This window comes from Condylostylus longicornis, unplaced genomic scaffold (genome assembly GCF_029603195.1).
Source record: "Condylostylus longicornis isolate FDR11 unplaced genomic scaffold, ASM2960319v2 ptg000124l, whole genome shotgun sequence".
Taxonomy (NCBI): Eukaryota; Metazoa; Arthropoda; class Insecta; order Diptera; family Dolichopodidae; genus Condylostylus; species Condylostylus longicornis.
The window spans coordinates 57,468-75,906 of record NW_026578092.1 but is presented as its reverse complement, the minus strand read 5'-3'; the positions used below and the strand labels follow the sequence as shown (position 1 = coordinate 75,906).

The following is an 18,439-nucleotide window of genomic DNA, read 5'->3' as shown; positions in this document are numbered from 1 at the left end:
TGCATACTTCATATACAATACATTGTATTGTCAGAGCTACTTATATGATATGAGCTACTTATATGATATTGTCTATCACATGCTTGTATGTATGTAATATTTTATAATTTCACTATTTAATATGCTTTTTTTTTGTCTCTTTCCATTTTTTTTTTCATAAAATTTGCTGGTGTTTTTTCTCTGTGTTGTTTTGCTGTCATCTCTTTTATATAACGTTTGTTTGTTTTCATGCGATGCTACAATAATGTAACAACAATACTACTGCTGCTACTACTACAACTGCTACAAACTGTTCAGTATTATGAAATGTCATATGGACTTAATGTTGAAATGCATAAACAGGTAAGCTGTCACTTTTATATATTAATTTTTTTTTTATTATTTTATTAAATAATATTTTTTATTGTTATTGCCATTATTATTATTGTTTTTTTATTATAATTATCATTATTCCTGATGTTATTATTAAAATACTTTTTCGTTTTTTGCATTGAAATTGTATACAGGCAATAAAAAAAATTTATTATAATTTTTTTTTTCATATTATTGAGTTTGTTTGTATGAGCGTGTATGTAATTTGGTTAATGATTTCGTTTTGTATCGGATTTGTTTCGATTTTATGTTTTTTTTTATTTAATATGTATTTTGTTTGTTCTCGATGTCAGAATTAATTAGCGCCACTTAAATAAAAATGAAAGGAATAATAAAAAAAAAAATTAATAAATTATGGTAGTCGCCAATTCGAGGTTCCGTTTTATTACTTTTTTTTTTGTTTTGGTGCTTCTGATTTTTGAAAAAGTTCCGTGTTAATGAAATGTAAATCAGTTTAAATATTTTCTTAATTATTTAAAAATTAAAAATCTTTTGTTATGTTAAAATGATTAAATTAAAGCTTACTTGTTTAAATTATTAATAATCAAATAATTTATGAATTGATAAATTTATAATTTAAGAAAAAATATAGAGTTGAACGTGTCAACACTGTGAGATCCGTACGAATTTGTTATCCTATGTGCGAGTAAATATGCTATATTTGACTATGGGACAGACTATGACTTTAAATTGCCGTATTACCATAATAATTTATGAAAAATTTCAGTACTGTGTTTGAGACTACTATTGAAGTTGTATGGCAGCTATCACAAGGAGTCAAAAATTTCAACAATTTTTATCACACATAACAGCCCTAATAATATACTTGTTTTCACGAAATTTGTATATTATAGCTCCAATAATTTCTGAGATAATGCCAAACAGCTTTTGGAGTTGTATGGTAGCTATAACAAGTGCTAATGAGATCTAATGAAATTTTATTTTGCAACATTTCAGTTTTGTAAGTTTTTAAGATATAACCAAATTAATTTTGAAGTTGTACGGAAATTATCCGAACCAGTGCCTTGATCTTATCCAATTTAAATAGTTTTAAATTTTATTTGTGAAAATTAAGAGAATTTACCTCAATTAATTTTTTTAGTTGACGGACGGACTGTAAAAATAAATTGACTCAGAATTCGACACTGATCAAAAATATGTACCTGAGCCTATATCTCGACCACTTTTTAGCGTACCAAACGGTTGGCCAAATTTAGTATACCCTTCGAACATACGTTCGTACGGGTATAACAATTAAAAAAAATTTCTTATATTTGGGTATGTATGTTGTAGGTACATACTTATTTATTGTATAGATAAATAATCTTATACGAAAAATTCTGTGGAATTATGTTTAATGCAATTAATATTTAAATAAAATAATTAATGTACATTATGTATTTCAATTCATATATACACATACGAGTATTAAGAAAAAATGTTTTTAATATAAAAATTATACAAATTGTTTCTTGTTTAGTGACTTAAATGGCGCTATTGTCTTCTTTTTATATTTTTGTTAGTTAATTTATCGACAACAAATTATTCATATTTACTTCCATACATTCTTGTTAGTTACAAATATGAGTGACTTTATTTAATTCAAAGCAATATAAGCTACTTGTTTTATTTTATATACATACATACATACATATGTATGTTATCAATAAGAATTTAAATTAGTGACATTCAGATATAAAATTCTCATTCAATTTTTATATATGTATTTATGAAAAATTTAAACTAATTTATAAAAATTGTCTTGGAGAAACCTTTCATATACAAATATATTTAAAGTTTTATTAAATACTAGATAAAATAAAGTTGATAGTGTCAACTCACAATATATAGTTACTATGTACAAAAAAGACAACTCACACATAATGGGCGTTGTTTAATTTGCATGACCCTAACCTAAGTACGAATATAAATTTTATTGTGTGAAATTTTAGTTGAAAAACATTTGTAAATTATAATTAGCTCAACCATATTACCAGAATTTGCGTGTCATTCAGAGCATTACTTTTTTTTCATTCTTTTTTTCCGTGTTATATATCATTAATTTTTTTTTAACTATGTACGTTGTATATGAAAAATCATTACATTAAAACAGATGTCGCCATATATGTAATATTTTTTAAATAAAAATATTTGAAAAGAGAGAGAGAGAGAGAGAGAGAGAGAGAGAGAGAGAGAGAAAGAGAGGGTGAGAAAAAAATTAAACACAGAAATGTCACGATCACGAACTTTAAAATTTTAAAAATTCAAAGGGAGAGAGAAAAAGGGGGAAAAAAAATACAATCAACAAATTCGAGAAACGCTCATTTTTTCGACCTTCTGTAGCTGTAATATCCCATTTACCGCAAATATAATTATGACATAAATTGATTCACATTACATTCTGTTTTTCCAATTTTATTTTTTAACAATTTTTATAAAAGCAAAAAAAAAACAAAAAAACAACAGAAACAATAACAACAAAATTGAATAATATAAAAAATTATTCATTGAACCATAAAAAAAAAGACCACAGAATAATTTTTTTTTTCCTGTTCATTTCTTAAATTTTTTTATTGTATTTTCCTTTTCGATACAGCGTCCAAATTACATTCACTGCAAAAAAAAGTTAAGGAGAAATTGTGGAAAAAAAAACAATGCTATTAATATTTTAAATGTAATACAATATTTATGTATGTGCACGTATTTGTGGTTAAATACAAGGTATTCTGTGAACTCAGCATACACATCAACACTAATTCATTACAGTAATGCAAAATAATGTATGTATTTTTGACTAAATACCGTGTTGCTTCCGTATGGCCAAATGGGAATTTAATTATTCCCGTAAATTTTTATAAACCATTGTTTTTAATTCACAATTTTTTTTTTTTTACAAAAATCAATTGCTGAATATTGCCAAATTTTATTTAAAGATAAACGTTCTCTGACGGAATGTTTTGTAAATATAAATTTTGTTTTATCGTAAATTTTTGTTATATAGACATGTGTGTGTGAATTTCAGACCTGTAAATCACTCTATACGTTGTATTTTTCTAAAAACCACTGGTTTTTGTTTCATAAACTTAAAAAAAAATTGCCCAATTGTCAAATTTTATTAAATGATAAACGTTCTCTGACGGAATATTTTGTAAACATAAATTTTGTTTTATCGTAAATTTTTGTTATATAGAGATGTATGTGTGTTCATTTCCGATCATAATATTTATCTTAATATATTCACCACGATGCACATTTTTGTGTCAGACAAAAATTGTAAAATGCGGTGGTGTTAATGACCAATGCTTCAGATCCATTTTTGTTTTTTTTCTTTTTTTGAATTTTCTTTTCTCTTTCACTCTGCTCATTGTTTATTTTTAATTTCATTTCACTTGTTTTCCTTTTCGTATTTTTTTTTAAGCAGTTTTTTCCGAGTTAAAATAAGAATAAAAAAAGAATTTTTTTTGGCAGTTGGCAGTGGATTTTTATTTATTTCTCTTATATTTGGTTTTGAGTTTTTTTTGTTGCTCGTTCTGAAAAATGAAAATAAAAATTAAAAGAAATGTTTTTATCCTTTTTTTTGTCATCTGGCTATCCTGGTAGATTGGTTTATTTCCATTTCGTTTTTACTGTTTTTTTTTTGTGTTTTTGTTTTTTAATGTATTAAAACTACACACATTGAAAATGTTATTGGTTATCCTTGGTGGTTAACTCTAAAATTGTGAACTTTTATTTTTTATTCCGTTTGTCTTGCTGTTATTATTATTATTATTGTGTGAGTTGAGAGATTCTGTGAATCGACGAAAATATAAAACAAGAAAACAAAAACAACAATGAGGAAATAAAATTTTCATATTCAATTTGTGGGAGAGAATGGAAAACCAATTGAAGGGAAGTAATATAGAGTATTACGAGTGAAATAGTAAAGAGAGGCGAAGAGAATGGAAGATGTAAACAGATTGATGATAGTGTTTAAAACAGCATTTTATAGAAAAGAAAAACAGGAATGAAAACAAAAAAAGAAAAAAAAAATTATAATAGCACAGAAATGATGTGAATAACTGCTACTGGATGCTTATTATGGTATTTCTACCATCAAATGTTAACCATAAATACCATTTATACCACATTCACATGCATTACATTTATGGTATATTTCTGCATTATAACAGAGTATAATATGTGCATACATATGTATAAATTTTATATAAACATTAATTTGCATACATGTAGGCGTACGAAAATTTTATTTGGACATTTATACAATGCATTTCATTCAGTTTTGAAATTTATTTTAATATTATAAACATGACCATAAGGACATATACAATATTGTATGTATTTTGTGTGTGTACGTATAAATGTACTATATACATATGTTGTGATATATATTAGAAGATATATTATGTAATTATACGAATCTAATATAAAATATATATATATATAGAAAGAAAAAAGAAGAGGAAAAAAATTGAATGATGATGAATTAAATTGGAATTAATGGCTAATGTCGATGACTAGCCTGAAAAAGATTTCAATTTTATATAAGTATGAGCTTTCATGTAAAATTATATATTCATATATATCGTTATATTTATTTAAATATCAAGGATATATACACTGTGTATAATGTTATTTTTCTATTGGAATTTTCAAAATTATTTGTTGTAAAAACGAAATGATAGTAGTTAGAAGCACACACGAGTATTAAGGTGATGAAATTTTATGGTATATATAACGATGATGATATATATAAGATTCAGAATAAAATTTAACTAAATACATTGGATAATAACGTTTTCATCAATTCTACATTTTGTTAAAAGATGCTTGGAAATAAATAGATGGTAGTATAGAGTGATATTATTAGAGAGCATGGGAAATAGAAAAGCATGAAATAATATTAATGCAAGGATATGCGAAATAAATTATATATATAAGTATGTATAAATAACAAATATTGTTGCTCTCACAATATGATTGAATATTTTATTATTTGTGCATACTATACTTGTTATGACCCACCATAAATATATATATGTATACTCGTATGAAATCTAGAACATGGGTCAGTTATGATTATTTTTCTCTTGTAGCATAAAATAAAATATAATTTTTGATATATATAAGTTCATGTGGAGTTCGTATATATACGTAAACTATTCCCTTATATATTTAATTGGAAATGTTGCAATTACAATTTTTCTATATTCATATATGTATGTATATAGGTACTTAATCTAATTACTGTTTGCTATTGAACATTTATGTGATTGTAGTATACAGATATTATGAAAAAATATAATAATTTTCAATCCATAGCATATTTATGTTAAAAAGACACCATTTTCATTTGTTAATTTTGATGTTGTAAGGCCATAAAATATTAGAATGAGAATTCTCTTTCCATATATAATGAATTTGTTCGAGTATGTAATATTATTGGGTAAAAATATATTTTTGTAAAATGATGGGTTGATCAAAGCCAAAGAAATGGTATGTACACAATGATTTCAATTACGAATTTAGAAAATTTACAAAATATGTAATAAAAGAAAGGTTAAATACGAGGTTATTTTAAATATGAGTTGAAAAAAAAAATGATATTTCTGTAGGTTATGTGATTTCGTTTATTTCTAATACAATTTTAATGGATATAGTCGGATGTTTTACCGCACGTTTGTATATAAATTCGAATATATTTTTATAATGATACAAAAAGAATATAAATAATATTTTTTTTCCATATTAAAATTTTAAAATAAATTTAACTGATATTTAATTGTTATTGTTCCAAAACGTATTTTCGAAAATACTTTTTGATATATTGAACTTTTTAATAGTATAATAAATTTTACTCATGTATAGATATTGAAAAATTTCATATATACGAGTATGTATATGTGCATGTATAATGGAGAAAATTTATTTTAAATAGGATGATGATTTATTTAAATGTGAATGGTATCTAATATGTACTTGTCTTTTTGTTAAAAATTTTCATTTATTTTAAATATAGGATTACCAGAATTACTTGATTGTACAAATTAAAAATGTACCAAATTATTTAACCTTAACATTATATTCCATAATTTTGAAGCACGGTTTTTTTCTTTTAATTTTAATCCAGAATGTTGTATCGTATATTCTAATTTAGTAAATTACATGTTAATTCATGTACTGTTTTCAATTTTAGTCAGCGCCGGTCCTACAATATATGTAAAATAAGCATTTGCAATGGGCACCAGATAACAGAGGCGCGACTAAAAACTTTAAAAATATCTAAATTTTAAAAAATAAGAATATTGGATATTTTCTATTATGTGTTTTCCAAAACTTTACTTCTTTCTACTTACATTTGTTCATTGCTTTGAGAAAGTGGATGGGGGCGAATTTTTTGAAAACTATGTGGGGCCGCCTAACATTAAGCCTGATTTTCATTAAAGTAATAATTTATATTTTCATTAAAATGCTCATTTCTATTTTGATTATTTAATTAAAATATTTGTCTTAACGTCACGGGTTTTATATTTGAAACATTTAGTGCTGTCAGAACTGTAGTACCGTCTTTCTAAAAAAAAGTAATATTGTATAGTTTATTGGCAACCTTTAATAATTTTTTTTTCTTCAATAGACCATTAATATTGAAGTATTCGGACATGCACTCATATTTCATTTGATAAAAAATGAGCATGTATATAATATGTTTGTATGTATATACGTGTATATGTACATAATATATAGATTTGGTGGGAAATCAAAAATTGTGATTTTCTATTTGTGGTTTTTAGAAATCTAACAGTTTCTAAACATTTTTCAGACTTGGTTTAATTTTTTTATTTGATTTTTATTTTGTTTTGTACTGTGAATAGTCATGAATTACTGAAGTATATGGAGTTAAATAATTTTTTTTTTTTGTATATTTTTATTTAAATTCCTTTTTAAATATAGGGGGCAAATAATATAAAAAAAGGGAAAATATAAAATAGAATAAAACAAAAAAAAAAAAAAAATAGTCGGTAACCACAAATTTTTAATGATATTTTCGTATTGATTAGAGGTTTTTAAATAGTTTGGTAAAAATCATTTACAATTAGATTGTGAGTTGAACACACACAATAATTTTTGGTTATTTTTTATGTACATAATTTATTTACACACATACATATATGTATGTATATATATGTATATATACATAAGTAATTTATTCTCGCGTATATTATTTTTTTTTTTTTTGTTTTTGGTTTATGGTTTTTATTTCATTTTGTAATTATAACAAAACTGATATGTGGTCTTTTTGGTGACTATATGTGGTATTTAGATTGGTACTTATAAAAAAAAATTTTCTTTTCGAGAAAATAAATTTCTAGTTTTATATGGTCAGTTGCATATACATTCGCCTATAGATAATAGTATTCTAAAATAGTGTTACAAGTGAAAACGTTCGTAAAAAATGAAGAATTTTATATGATGGTCTGGAACAACAACTAAAACTTAAAAATTTTTCTTAAAAAAAATTATAGTACAAGAAAACCATATTTATGTGTATGTGTATATTTCAAAAATTTAGTGATTAGAAATTAAATTATGTAAAGTTTTAAACTTTTCTGACATAATTATAGTTATGTAGCACTGCTATGAATGAAGCAGTTTTTAAAGAATTTGTTTTTGACTATAATGAATATTTTCTGTTCCATTTTTATACCCTGCACTTCGTGAAGGGTATATTAACTTTGGTATGGAGTTTGTAACTACTTGAAGGAGTCATCTGCGGTATGGACATATATATATATTCTTGCTCAGCGTAAAATTCTGCGTCGATTTAGACATGTCCGTCCGTCCGTCCGTCCGTCCGTCCGTCCGTCCGTCCGTCCGTCCGTCCGTCCGTCCGTCCGTCCGTCCGTCCGTCCGTCCGTCCGTCCGTCCGTCCGTCCGTCCGTCCGTCCGTCCGATCGCACGATAACTCAAAAACGAATAATGCAATCGACACCAAACTTTCACAAGTTTTTTCTTTTGTGCCAAGGACGAACCCTATTGTTATTGGACTAAGTCGGACAACGGGTTCGGGTAGCTGCCATACAACTCCAAGAGTTTATTTTAAATATTTCAAAAACTAATAAGGCTATAAATATAAAATTTTGTATACATGTGTCCAATTACATTCTACATATGCTCTAAAAATTATAATGGGATAGCTGCACCGGTTCGGGTGGCTGTCATACAACTCCAACAGCAAATTTTTTATATTCGGAAAAATAATAAAGTCAGATTCATGAAACTTGGCAGTCATGTGTCCAATTATAGATCAAATATATTTCTGAAGTTTTAGAGGAATCGCTTGACAGGTTCGGGTACCTGCCATACAACTCCAGAAGCTAATTTTAAATATTTGGAAAAATAATAAAGTCAGATTCATGAAACTTGGCAGTCATGTGTCCAATTATGGCTCAAATATATTTCTGAAGTTTTGGTGGAATTGCTTGACAGGTTCGAGTAGCTCCCATACAAGTCTAAAAGCTTATTTTAAATATTTGGAAAAATAATGAAGTCAAATTCATTAGACTTGGCAGTCGTGTGTCCAATTATAGGTCACACATATTTCTAAAGTTTTGGTGCGATTGCTTGACAGGTTCGGGTACTTGCCATACAACTCCAAAAGCTAATTCTTAACATTTGGAAAAATAATAAAGTCAGATTCATGAAACTTGGCAGTTGTGTGTCCGATTATAGATCAGATATATTTGTGAAGTTTTAGTAGAATTGCTTGACAGGTTCAGGTACTTACCATACAACTCCAAAAGTTAATTTTAAATATTTGGAAAAATTATAAGGTCAGATTCATGAAACTGGGCAGTCGGATGTCCAATTATAGGTCAGACACGTCCGAGAAGTTTCTATAGAATGATTTCAGAGGTTCAAGTAATTGCTACACAATAACGAAAAGTGGGTATAATTCAATCGGTTTATACCGACTGAAACGTTTTTACTTGTTATAATTTAACATGATATTTAAAAAACAGCATCTCTTATAATGTACTTGTCATTAAACGAACATTTTTTCTTAAATAAAAATTTTAATCTTCAATAATGAATATTTTTTCATTATGAATTCGCCCTTAGTCTTAAACTTTTCAAACATTTTTTAAAAATTTTCACCAATAATTTGCCTACATAGGAATATTTAAAAAAAATTTTCTTTTATTTTCAATTTTCTATATTAATTATATTAGATTTTTGACAAATACTGATAATTAAATTTCCCTACCTTTATTGACATATTTTTTTAATTATTAAACAAAAATATAACAGGAAAATATTTTGGACATTGACATTTATGTCATTTTTTTTTGTACATCATAAGCTTTAATGACTTAAAGTTGTCTTTGAATTTATGAAATTTTTTATTAACAAATTTTTTTTTTTTTTAAATTTAATTTTAGTATTAAACAAAATATTGCTAAATATAAAACTTAGACAATTTAATTAATTATTTTGTACTTATACAATGTTATTTGTATATTATATTAGTGTGCTTGTATAATAATATATACGAGTATGTTTTTTATTAGAGAAAAATTACAACGTGTCAGTAATTCTAATATGTTACTTATATAGTTTTCATTTTGATGTTTGACGGCGCAAACAGACATGTAACTTTTTTTTTTGGTTTTGCTACTGTTTGTTTGCTTATTTGAACACATGCAACCGTATGATAGCATTCAATTATACAATCAAACATTTTGTAATTTTTTATAAATTGATTCCAATTTTTAGTTAACGTATTCCGGTTTAAATTGACGCAATATAATTTAATTGCGTAAATATGCCCGCAACGATTTTATAATCAAATGGTAATTATGATAAACTAAAAATTGCATGTTTTGTATGAGTATTTTGAGTATGTCAAAAATGAGTTCTAAAGCAAACTGTCAAATTATTGTTATCATTACTAAAGAAATTACAACTAATAGATAACAATAATTAAATTTGAGTATCTATTATAAATTTCAGACGAATTGAATAAATTGTTAAAAAATAATTTATTTATTGTGTTCAATTCAAATTCTTTTACATACTGAATAGGGTCAATACTATAATGTTAAATACTAATGTTATAAACAATATGTGAAATGCTGTCAATAGTAAGGTATCATGTGTCAATTTTGACAGATTTATAATTATGAATATTATAACACACTTAAATATCTCTCTTCTTATAAAGTCTTAAAAATTAACGGCATATCTATTGCAAAACTAACAAAATGAAAATTTATTCTCTCTCATCCAAATTCTCGCATTTTTAAACTCATCATTAATTTTTTTTAATATTAACAAATAATAATAAAAATACATAAAATTATAAATCAAAATAAAGCAAAAAAATAATATAATTTACATTTCCTAATATTTATTTAATTAATTGTATATCTAAACAATAAAAAAACACAACTCGAAAAAAAAAAACTCAACAAAATTAAATTCCTAACACTCAATAATAACCGTTTTACGTGACACTCGATTTTTTTCTCTTTTTTTTTTCATTTATAATTTTTATTTATTTTTTGTTGTGGGAATATTTAAATTTAATATCACTAACAAAAAATAATAATAAATTTAACCACATAATTTTCAAACTAACAATTACACAACTTTATTAAAATTTCTAAAAAAAAAAAAAAAAAAATAAATTTTTTTAAAATTAACCACATTTTGTAGCCCTCATTGAAACAATTAAGTGATCATTAATATTTTTGTATATTTTATGTATTAAGTGTGTATGTACATAAATTTTTTTTTCTATAATTCTAAAATTAACTAACACATTATAATTATCTTGTTACCCAAAACCTCTCTATTAAATCAAAATTCATATTCAAAAAAAAAAAAAACATCAAAAAAATTTACGATAATACCGATGTAGGTGGGTTGTTATTTTAAACCTAATCCAAGTAGCAAAACGTAACAAAATTTTATGTTATTGACTCCGATTTGGAAAAAAAAAAAAGAGTAAATGAGTAAAAAAATTTTAAAATGAGAAAAAAAATTTGTTTATTCGGTTTTTGAATAATTTTTTTTTTTTTGTGTTTTGTTGCTTGATTTTGCGGTTGAAAACCTCATTTAGTTTATTAATAAAGTAAGGTGGTTTTACAATATTGCAATTAAATTTTTTTTTTTTTCGAATAATAAATTCATATGTATAATGGTTAAGTATATTTTCACGTAATTATGCATATACAAGCATAATAAAAGTTCCTATACAAGATTTGTATGTGTATGTAGAAATTGTTTTACAGTCGAATACGCCTAATATCATATAGAAAAATGTCTAAGAATTAAGGTGATCTTAAGGGGTATAGTTATGAAATTTCGCAATGCTGTGATATAACAATCACTTTATTTGAAATTAAACTAGCTTTAAATAAACGAAAATAATTTAAAAATATTTGGGTATTATGTTTAATTCATAATATATAGGCCCTTTCCCAGTATGTCAAAGATTTGACGATCATGTCAATCACGTCAATCGCTTGATTTAGCAAATGACAATCACCTGTAATTTGAGCAATTTTCAAAAAAATCACTTATGCATTAGCCTTTAAAAACAGGCGAAAAAAACTAAAATGACAATCAATTGCGTTAGCAACATATGTTGGGATTTATGACGCTCATGTTGCCTTGGGATTCATGACTAACGTCAGTTGCATGCATTTGACATACTGGGAAAGGCCCATAGTTGCTGAAACATAGAAAAACTGAAAACAATTGCGACTATAAATCGTAATTGTCAGCTATTTCAATGGCTACATCCCTTAAAAAAATGCGTTTACATTTAATAGTAAAACATAAATTGCCAACAGATGTCGAAAAGAAAGAGGTAGTAAGTTCGAATTCGTGTAAAAGGTATATAAAGATTTTTCTTATCAAAAATATTGTGAATATAACGGAATTGTGATATTAAACAGGGTTGAATATTAAGTGTGTTTGACTGTATATACAACAAAATGTATATAAAATTAATTTAAATGAAATTTGTAATTTTATATTGTTAAAAAAATAGCAATATTTAATAATAATTACATTTTGCTATATCTATAAATAAACTAAATATTAAAATTCTAATGCCGTCAGTATTGCTGAATGTGTGTGGTATGTACTGTTGATGTTGATGATGTAGTACAATATTGCATATATTCAGGCGAAAATTCCTGATTATAGTACATACATTGAGATTATTGGTTTCATTCGAAAATTATTAATATTGGACAATTAATAAATGACAAAATCTTCTTGTAAAGAATTTTTCTTGTTGAATTTATAATTTTCTTAACTTTGAAGATTATAAAAATATAACATTGGCTCTTGTTCACATACATTAATATTGTAGAAAAATTACTAAAATTTTCTATTGTAATTTTCAAGAAATTAGATTATGCAAAAGCTTGTTCTCTCTATCAATAATTTTATATATAACTTTGCAAATTCATCTGTATAACAATCCAGAGTATTCCATCAAATATGGCTGTATTGAATTTAAGCTAAAATTTTTATTTATAACAAATAAATCATAAATTTCTCTGTAAAAAAAACTCGCTTTTTTAGAACAGAACTTGTAATGTACTGTTTTTGTACTACATACATATACATAAGTGTATATCAAAACCAAAGTGTTATACTATTCAAAGAAATCCTTTCGACCTTTAGACATAATCAAAATTTTCTCTTCAAACTTTCTTTTAGTTTTGATCACTATACTACATACGAATCTTAAGTTTTAAATTTAAAAAAATTCAAACTATTTTTTTGCGTATAACATTAAATATTGAAAAATATTCTTACCATTATTATTTTCATATCCTCGAGGTTCGAATTCCAATTCTTATATTTAATTGATTTGTTGGTTTGTTGTATTGTGCAATGGTCTCTTAATTTACACCAGATTGTTTAAATTTACATTGTCAGTACAAAAGTAAAACATAAAAATGAATAAGAATAGCAGTAAAAAAAAATATTAACTTCAACTAAATGTGGTAACAATTGGTTTCTGTGGTTTCATGCAAAAAAAAATGTGTGGTTTTTGCATTATGTAGCACGTAGACCATGGTAATTATTATTATTATTTTTTTTTTTAACTGTTAAACATTATTTTCTGATTCTATCCACCTATGTGCATAAATACAAAATTAAATGCTTACGTGTACCTTTAGTTATTCGTTTACATGTTAATAAGTATGTGCGAATGATACATACCATTTCAGAACAATGAATGATTTCAGGGAAATTTATTTGTGAAAAAAATATCATGCTGTAATATTATACCTCGGTTATTATCCAATTCGCGACACCAACAAAACTGGGCGAAATGAAAGATTTTAAAAACCATTCTGCTAATGATGATGAAGCATATCAAATATAACCTGCGGTAATATGGTATGGCAACAAAAATACCAGTTTGATGCCAACTAATATGAAACCACAGAAAAAATTTTTATTTTGTTATTCTTGTTTTTTGTCATCCTACCGTAATTGGAAGGTGCATTAATGGATTTAAATAAAAATTAAAGTTGCATTTCAAAATAAATTTTAAGTTTATAATTTTATTTAATTGTTATTGATTTATAAAATGACAAAGAACACTTCAATACGAAAGTATTTTTTAAATTAATAATTAATTATTATTCTTTTAATTTCAGACTGAAATATCAAAGCGTCTGAATGCAATTATTGGGCAAATCATTCCATTTTTAACACAAGATCATCAACAACAAGTTGCAACAGCAGTTGAACGTGCAAAACAAATTACAATGTCAGAATTAAATACAATTATAGGACAACAAAGACCAGATTTACCCAGACTGTTACAGCAGATGCATACACAAACAATACCTGGTCATGCAACAGCACCAACAATTCCACTTCCACTATCACATCCAGGTGCGATGCCAGGTTCTTTACCTGGTGGTCCGATAGGTTTACCAAATACTCCTGGTGGACATCCAATGCTTAAACAAGAAATACATCGTCCCGATGACGCAAAAAGTTCAAGTGGCATGAGTGTTAATGAAGAAAGACATAGAAGTTCAATTTCACCAGCTGAACGTGATAAATATAGACCAAGATCTCCTGAAACACATGAATTGAAAAAAGTGAAAAAAGAAGAAAAAGATGGTCATCAATCTGATGGTGAAAAATCTGATCAAGATTTAGTTGTTGATGATGCCTCTGAAATTAATCCAATGTCACCTGTACAAAATCAGCATAATGGAACAGCATCACCACGTGAAAATGGAATGTTGGTTAAAAAATTTGATCATTCAGATCGTGATCGATTAAATTCGAATAATTTGAGTGGACCCGGTAGTCAAGGTGGTGGAGCTGGACCACATTCGCCACGTTCTGGTACATCGTCGAACGCATCAACACCTTCGAATAAAAAATTAGAAGACAAACCTTCAACTCCTATCGCAAAATCAGTCACACCTAACTCAAATTCAAATCCACCAAATGGTTTAGGTGGCCCTGTACCTGGTGGTTTACCACCAGGAGCACCACCAGGTGGCTTAGTGAAAGCTGTAGTTAAACCATTAGTCCCAAATCCAGGTGCTTATCCTCCTTATTTAGGAGCGTTAAATGGTGCTGGTCCGCATGATTTGCAAGCAGCATATGGGGCCGCAGCAGCGGCGGCAGCGGCTGGTGTACATAATAATTTACCACCAGGTTTAAATAATTTTCCAAGGGCTCCTATACAGGTCGGATTTGATCCACATCCTCAAATGAGAGCTCCACCATTAGGACCAGCTTTAGGTAGCATTCCCGGAGGAAAACCGTAAGTTTTTAGACAAAAGATATTGGAATTTTCAAATAATGTTTATTTTTTTTTTTATTCAAATAGTGCATATTCCTTTCATGTAAGTGCGGACGGTAATATGCAACCGGTGCCATTTCCGCCAGATGCATTAATTGGTTCAGGGATCCCAAGGTAAATTATTACATTTTTTTGTTTTTGTTTTTGATCCATTTTAATTATTATTAAAATTGATATATTTTCTTTTTAAATTTTAGACATGCTCGACAAATAAATACTTTAGCACATGGTGAAGTTGTTTGTGCTGTAACGATATCAAATCCTACAAAATATGTTTATACGGGTGGAAAAGGATGTGTTAAAGCATGGGATATTTCACAGCCAGGCAATAAAAATCCAGTTTCTCAATTAGATTGTTTACAACGTGATAATTATATTCGTTCTGTAAAATTATTACCTGATGGTAGAACATTAATTGTTGGTGGTGAAGCATCTAATTTATCAATATGGGATCTTGCTAGTCCAACACCACGTATTAAAGCTGAATTAACATCAAGTGCACCGGCATGTTACGCTTTAGCTATATCACCTGATTCAAAAGTATGTTTTTCATGTTGTTCAGATGGTAATATAGCTGTATGGGATTTACAAAATCAAACATTGGTTAGACAATTTCAAGGACATACAGATGGTGCCAGTTGTATTGATATTAGTGCTGATGGTACTAAATTATGGACTGGTGGTTTAGATAATACAGTTAGATCATGGGATTTAAGAGAGGGTAGACAATTACAACAGCATGATTTCAGTTCACAAATATTTTCACTTGGTTATTGTCCGACAGGTAAATTTAATAATTAATTTCAAAATTATTTTCTAATATTTAAAATTCTAATTATATAATTATTTATTTTATTAATTTACTTAATTATAATTACTTATTATTATTTATTTTTTAGGTGAATGGTTAGCTGTTGGAATGGAAAATTCAAATGTTGAAGTATTACATGCCAGTAAACCAGATAAATATCAATTACATTTACATGAAAGTTGTGTACTTAGTCTTAAATTCGCTGCATGTGGTAAATGGTTTGTTTCAACTGGTAAAGATAATCTTTTGAATGCATGGCGAACACCATATGGTGCCTCAATATTTCAATCAAAAGAATCCTCATCAGTTTTAAGTTGTGATATTTCAGCAGATGATAAATATATTGTAACTGGTTCTGGTGATAAAAAAGCAACCGTTTATGAAGTCATATATTAAAAAAAAAATGGGATATTTTTAAATAAATAATAAAAATTATACAAAATTATAATTATGTATATATATATAAGTATGCAAAAGTATATATTAAAAATTTATAAAATACAAGAAAAATACAAAATCAATAAAAAAAAAAATTTATAATGTAATTATAAAAAAATATAATAATTAAAATATATAAAGTAATTGTGCTCTGCTGCCCTTAGCTATAATTAATGTATTAATTAATCGACAGGAAATGAATTAAAAAAAAAAAATTATAATTATAAAACAGACAAACAAAATGAAATGAAAAATTTTTATAAAATTTTTTTATTAGTAATTAATATAAAAATTATGTAAGAATAAAACAAATAATATTTTCATATAATAAAAATGTGTATTGTAATCCCAAAAAAAAAAAAAACAAAAAAATAAAATAAAAATATTAAAGTATTTAAAATTTTTAGTCCAGTTCGTTAAAAAAAAATTCTTGCAGTAATAAAATGCTTTAGTCAAAATCACAAATATTAAAATAAAAAACAAAATTACAATTTCAGAGTATCGAAGAATACTCTGAAATTAGAAAAACGAACTTGGTCAAAAATATTTATCATTATGTTTACGCACATAAACATAAAAATTACCCATAAAATTACCCATATTCTGTTAGTCGTATCACTTGAGGTATTTAGAAAACTATTATCGAAAATATTATCGAATTATCGAATAATATTTTCGGTTTTTTCAGTATAGAATTTCGAATTTGATTTTATTCTGAAAATCTTAAAATTTATGAATAAAAACCTGTGACTAACAGAATGTGGGTGAATTATTTTTTAATTAAATAATAATTTTTTGTCAGAATTAAAATATTTTAAATTCAGTTCTCTAGACAGAAATTTTGAATGTTTTGTAAGAATGTGCGCGAAAAAATGTTGTATAAAATTTGTTTTTTTTTCATTTTAAATTTTAAATTTTTAAGATTTCGTTTTGCTTTTTTTCTTTTTTTTGTTTATTTTGTTTAGAATTTTTTTTAATTAATTAGTTATTTGTCCATTTTTTTTTTTTTGTATTGTAGTTAAATAAAGTTTTCTTTCTCATTAGGATTTTTTAGTTATCATTACAAATAGGCATTAAAAATAAAAATATGTAGAAATTTTTAAATATTGTTAGGGTTTATTAAATTCACAAAAGAAAAGCGAAACAGAGAAAACAATAAAAGAAAAATAAATTGTAAAGTAAAACATTTTTTTTTTTTAAGAATAATATTAATAAGATAATTTTAATTTTAATTTTTTTTTATAATTTTTAATTTTTTTTTATAATTTTTAATTTTATTTTAAGGTTTGTACATTAAAGAATTGTAAAAACTCAACAAAATAACAAAAAAAACAATAAAAAATATAAAAAAAAAAAAATTGTAAATTGTTTAATGGAATTTTGTTTTTCAAAATTCTTAATATTAAAATGAATAAAATCGAAAATTTAAATAAAATAATTAAATATATATTAATTATAGATATAATTATTAGTTTATGTTTTTTAATGTAATAAAATACTTTGTTCGATTTAATTAAACTTTAAAAAAATAAAAAAAAATATATTATAAAAATGTGTACAAAATTTTGTTTTGTAAGTAATTAGTTTTTTATTTTTTCGTTTTAAATAAAAAAATAAATGTGTACTAAAATAATACTCTACATAATAAAAAAAAAAGTAAAAATTATACTATACAAATATAATTAGTTAATTATTTTATTACAAATAATTTCGAGAAAAAAAAAACAGTTTTCAACATTCAGATAATTCAAATAATTTCATTATTAAAAGTAATTACAATTCAAAACAAAATATAATATTTATAATAATAATTTTGAAAATTAATAATGTACAAAATAAAAATTTCATTCAATTATTAACAATTAATTGAAAATTAATTGAAAATTTTATAAAAAAAAAAAAAAATCAAGTAAGAAAAATCAATCAGCCCTATCATGAATTTCGTTCGTAGTTCCGAA

At 25.4% G+C, this 18,439-nt stretch overlaps 1 protein-coding gene across 1 annotated transcript in view; it reads left to right on the top strand.

Moving 5' to 3' along the window:
- The window catches only part of LOC129614856 (protein groucho-like), an 80,087-nt gene extending 62,441 nt beyond the window's left edge, over nt 1-17,646 (top strand). Inside the window, exons 4-8 of the mRNA XM_055529803.1 lie at nt 298-342; nt 14,061-15,193; nt 15,260-15,346; nt 15,430-16,016; nt 16,132-17,646. Coding sequence (XP_055385778.1) covers nt 298-342; nt 14,061-15,193; nt 15,260-15,346; nt 15,430-16,016; nt 16,132-16,439 — 2,160 coding nt within the window. The 3' untranslated portion in view covers nt 16,440-17,646. The remainder of the gene's footprint in view (nt 1-297; nt 343-14,060; nt 15,194-15,259; nt 15,347-15,429; nt 16,017-16,131) is intronic.
- Nucleotides 17,647-18,439: the final 793 nt, after the last annotated feature.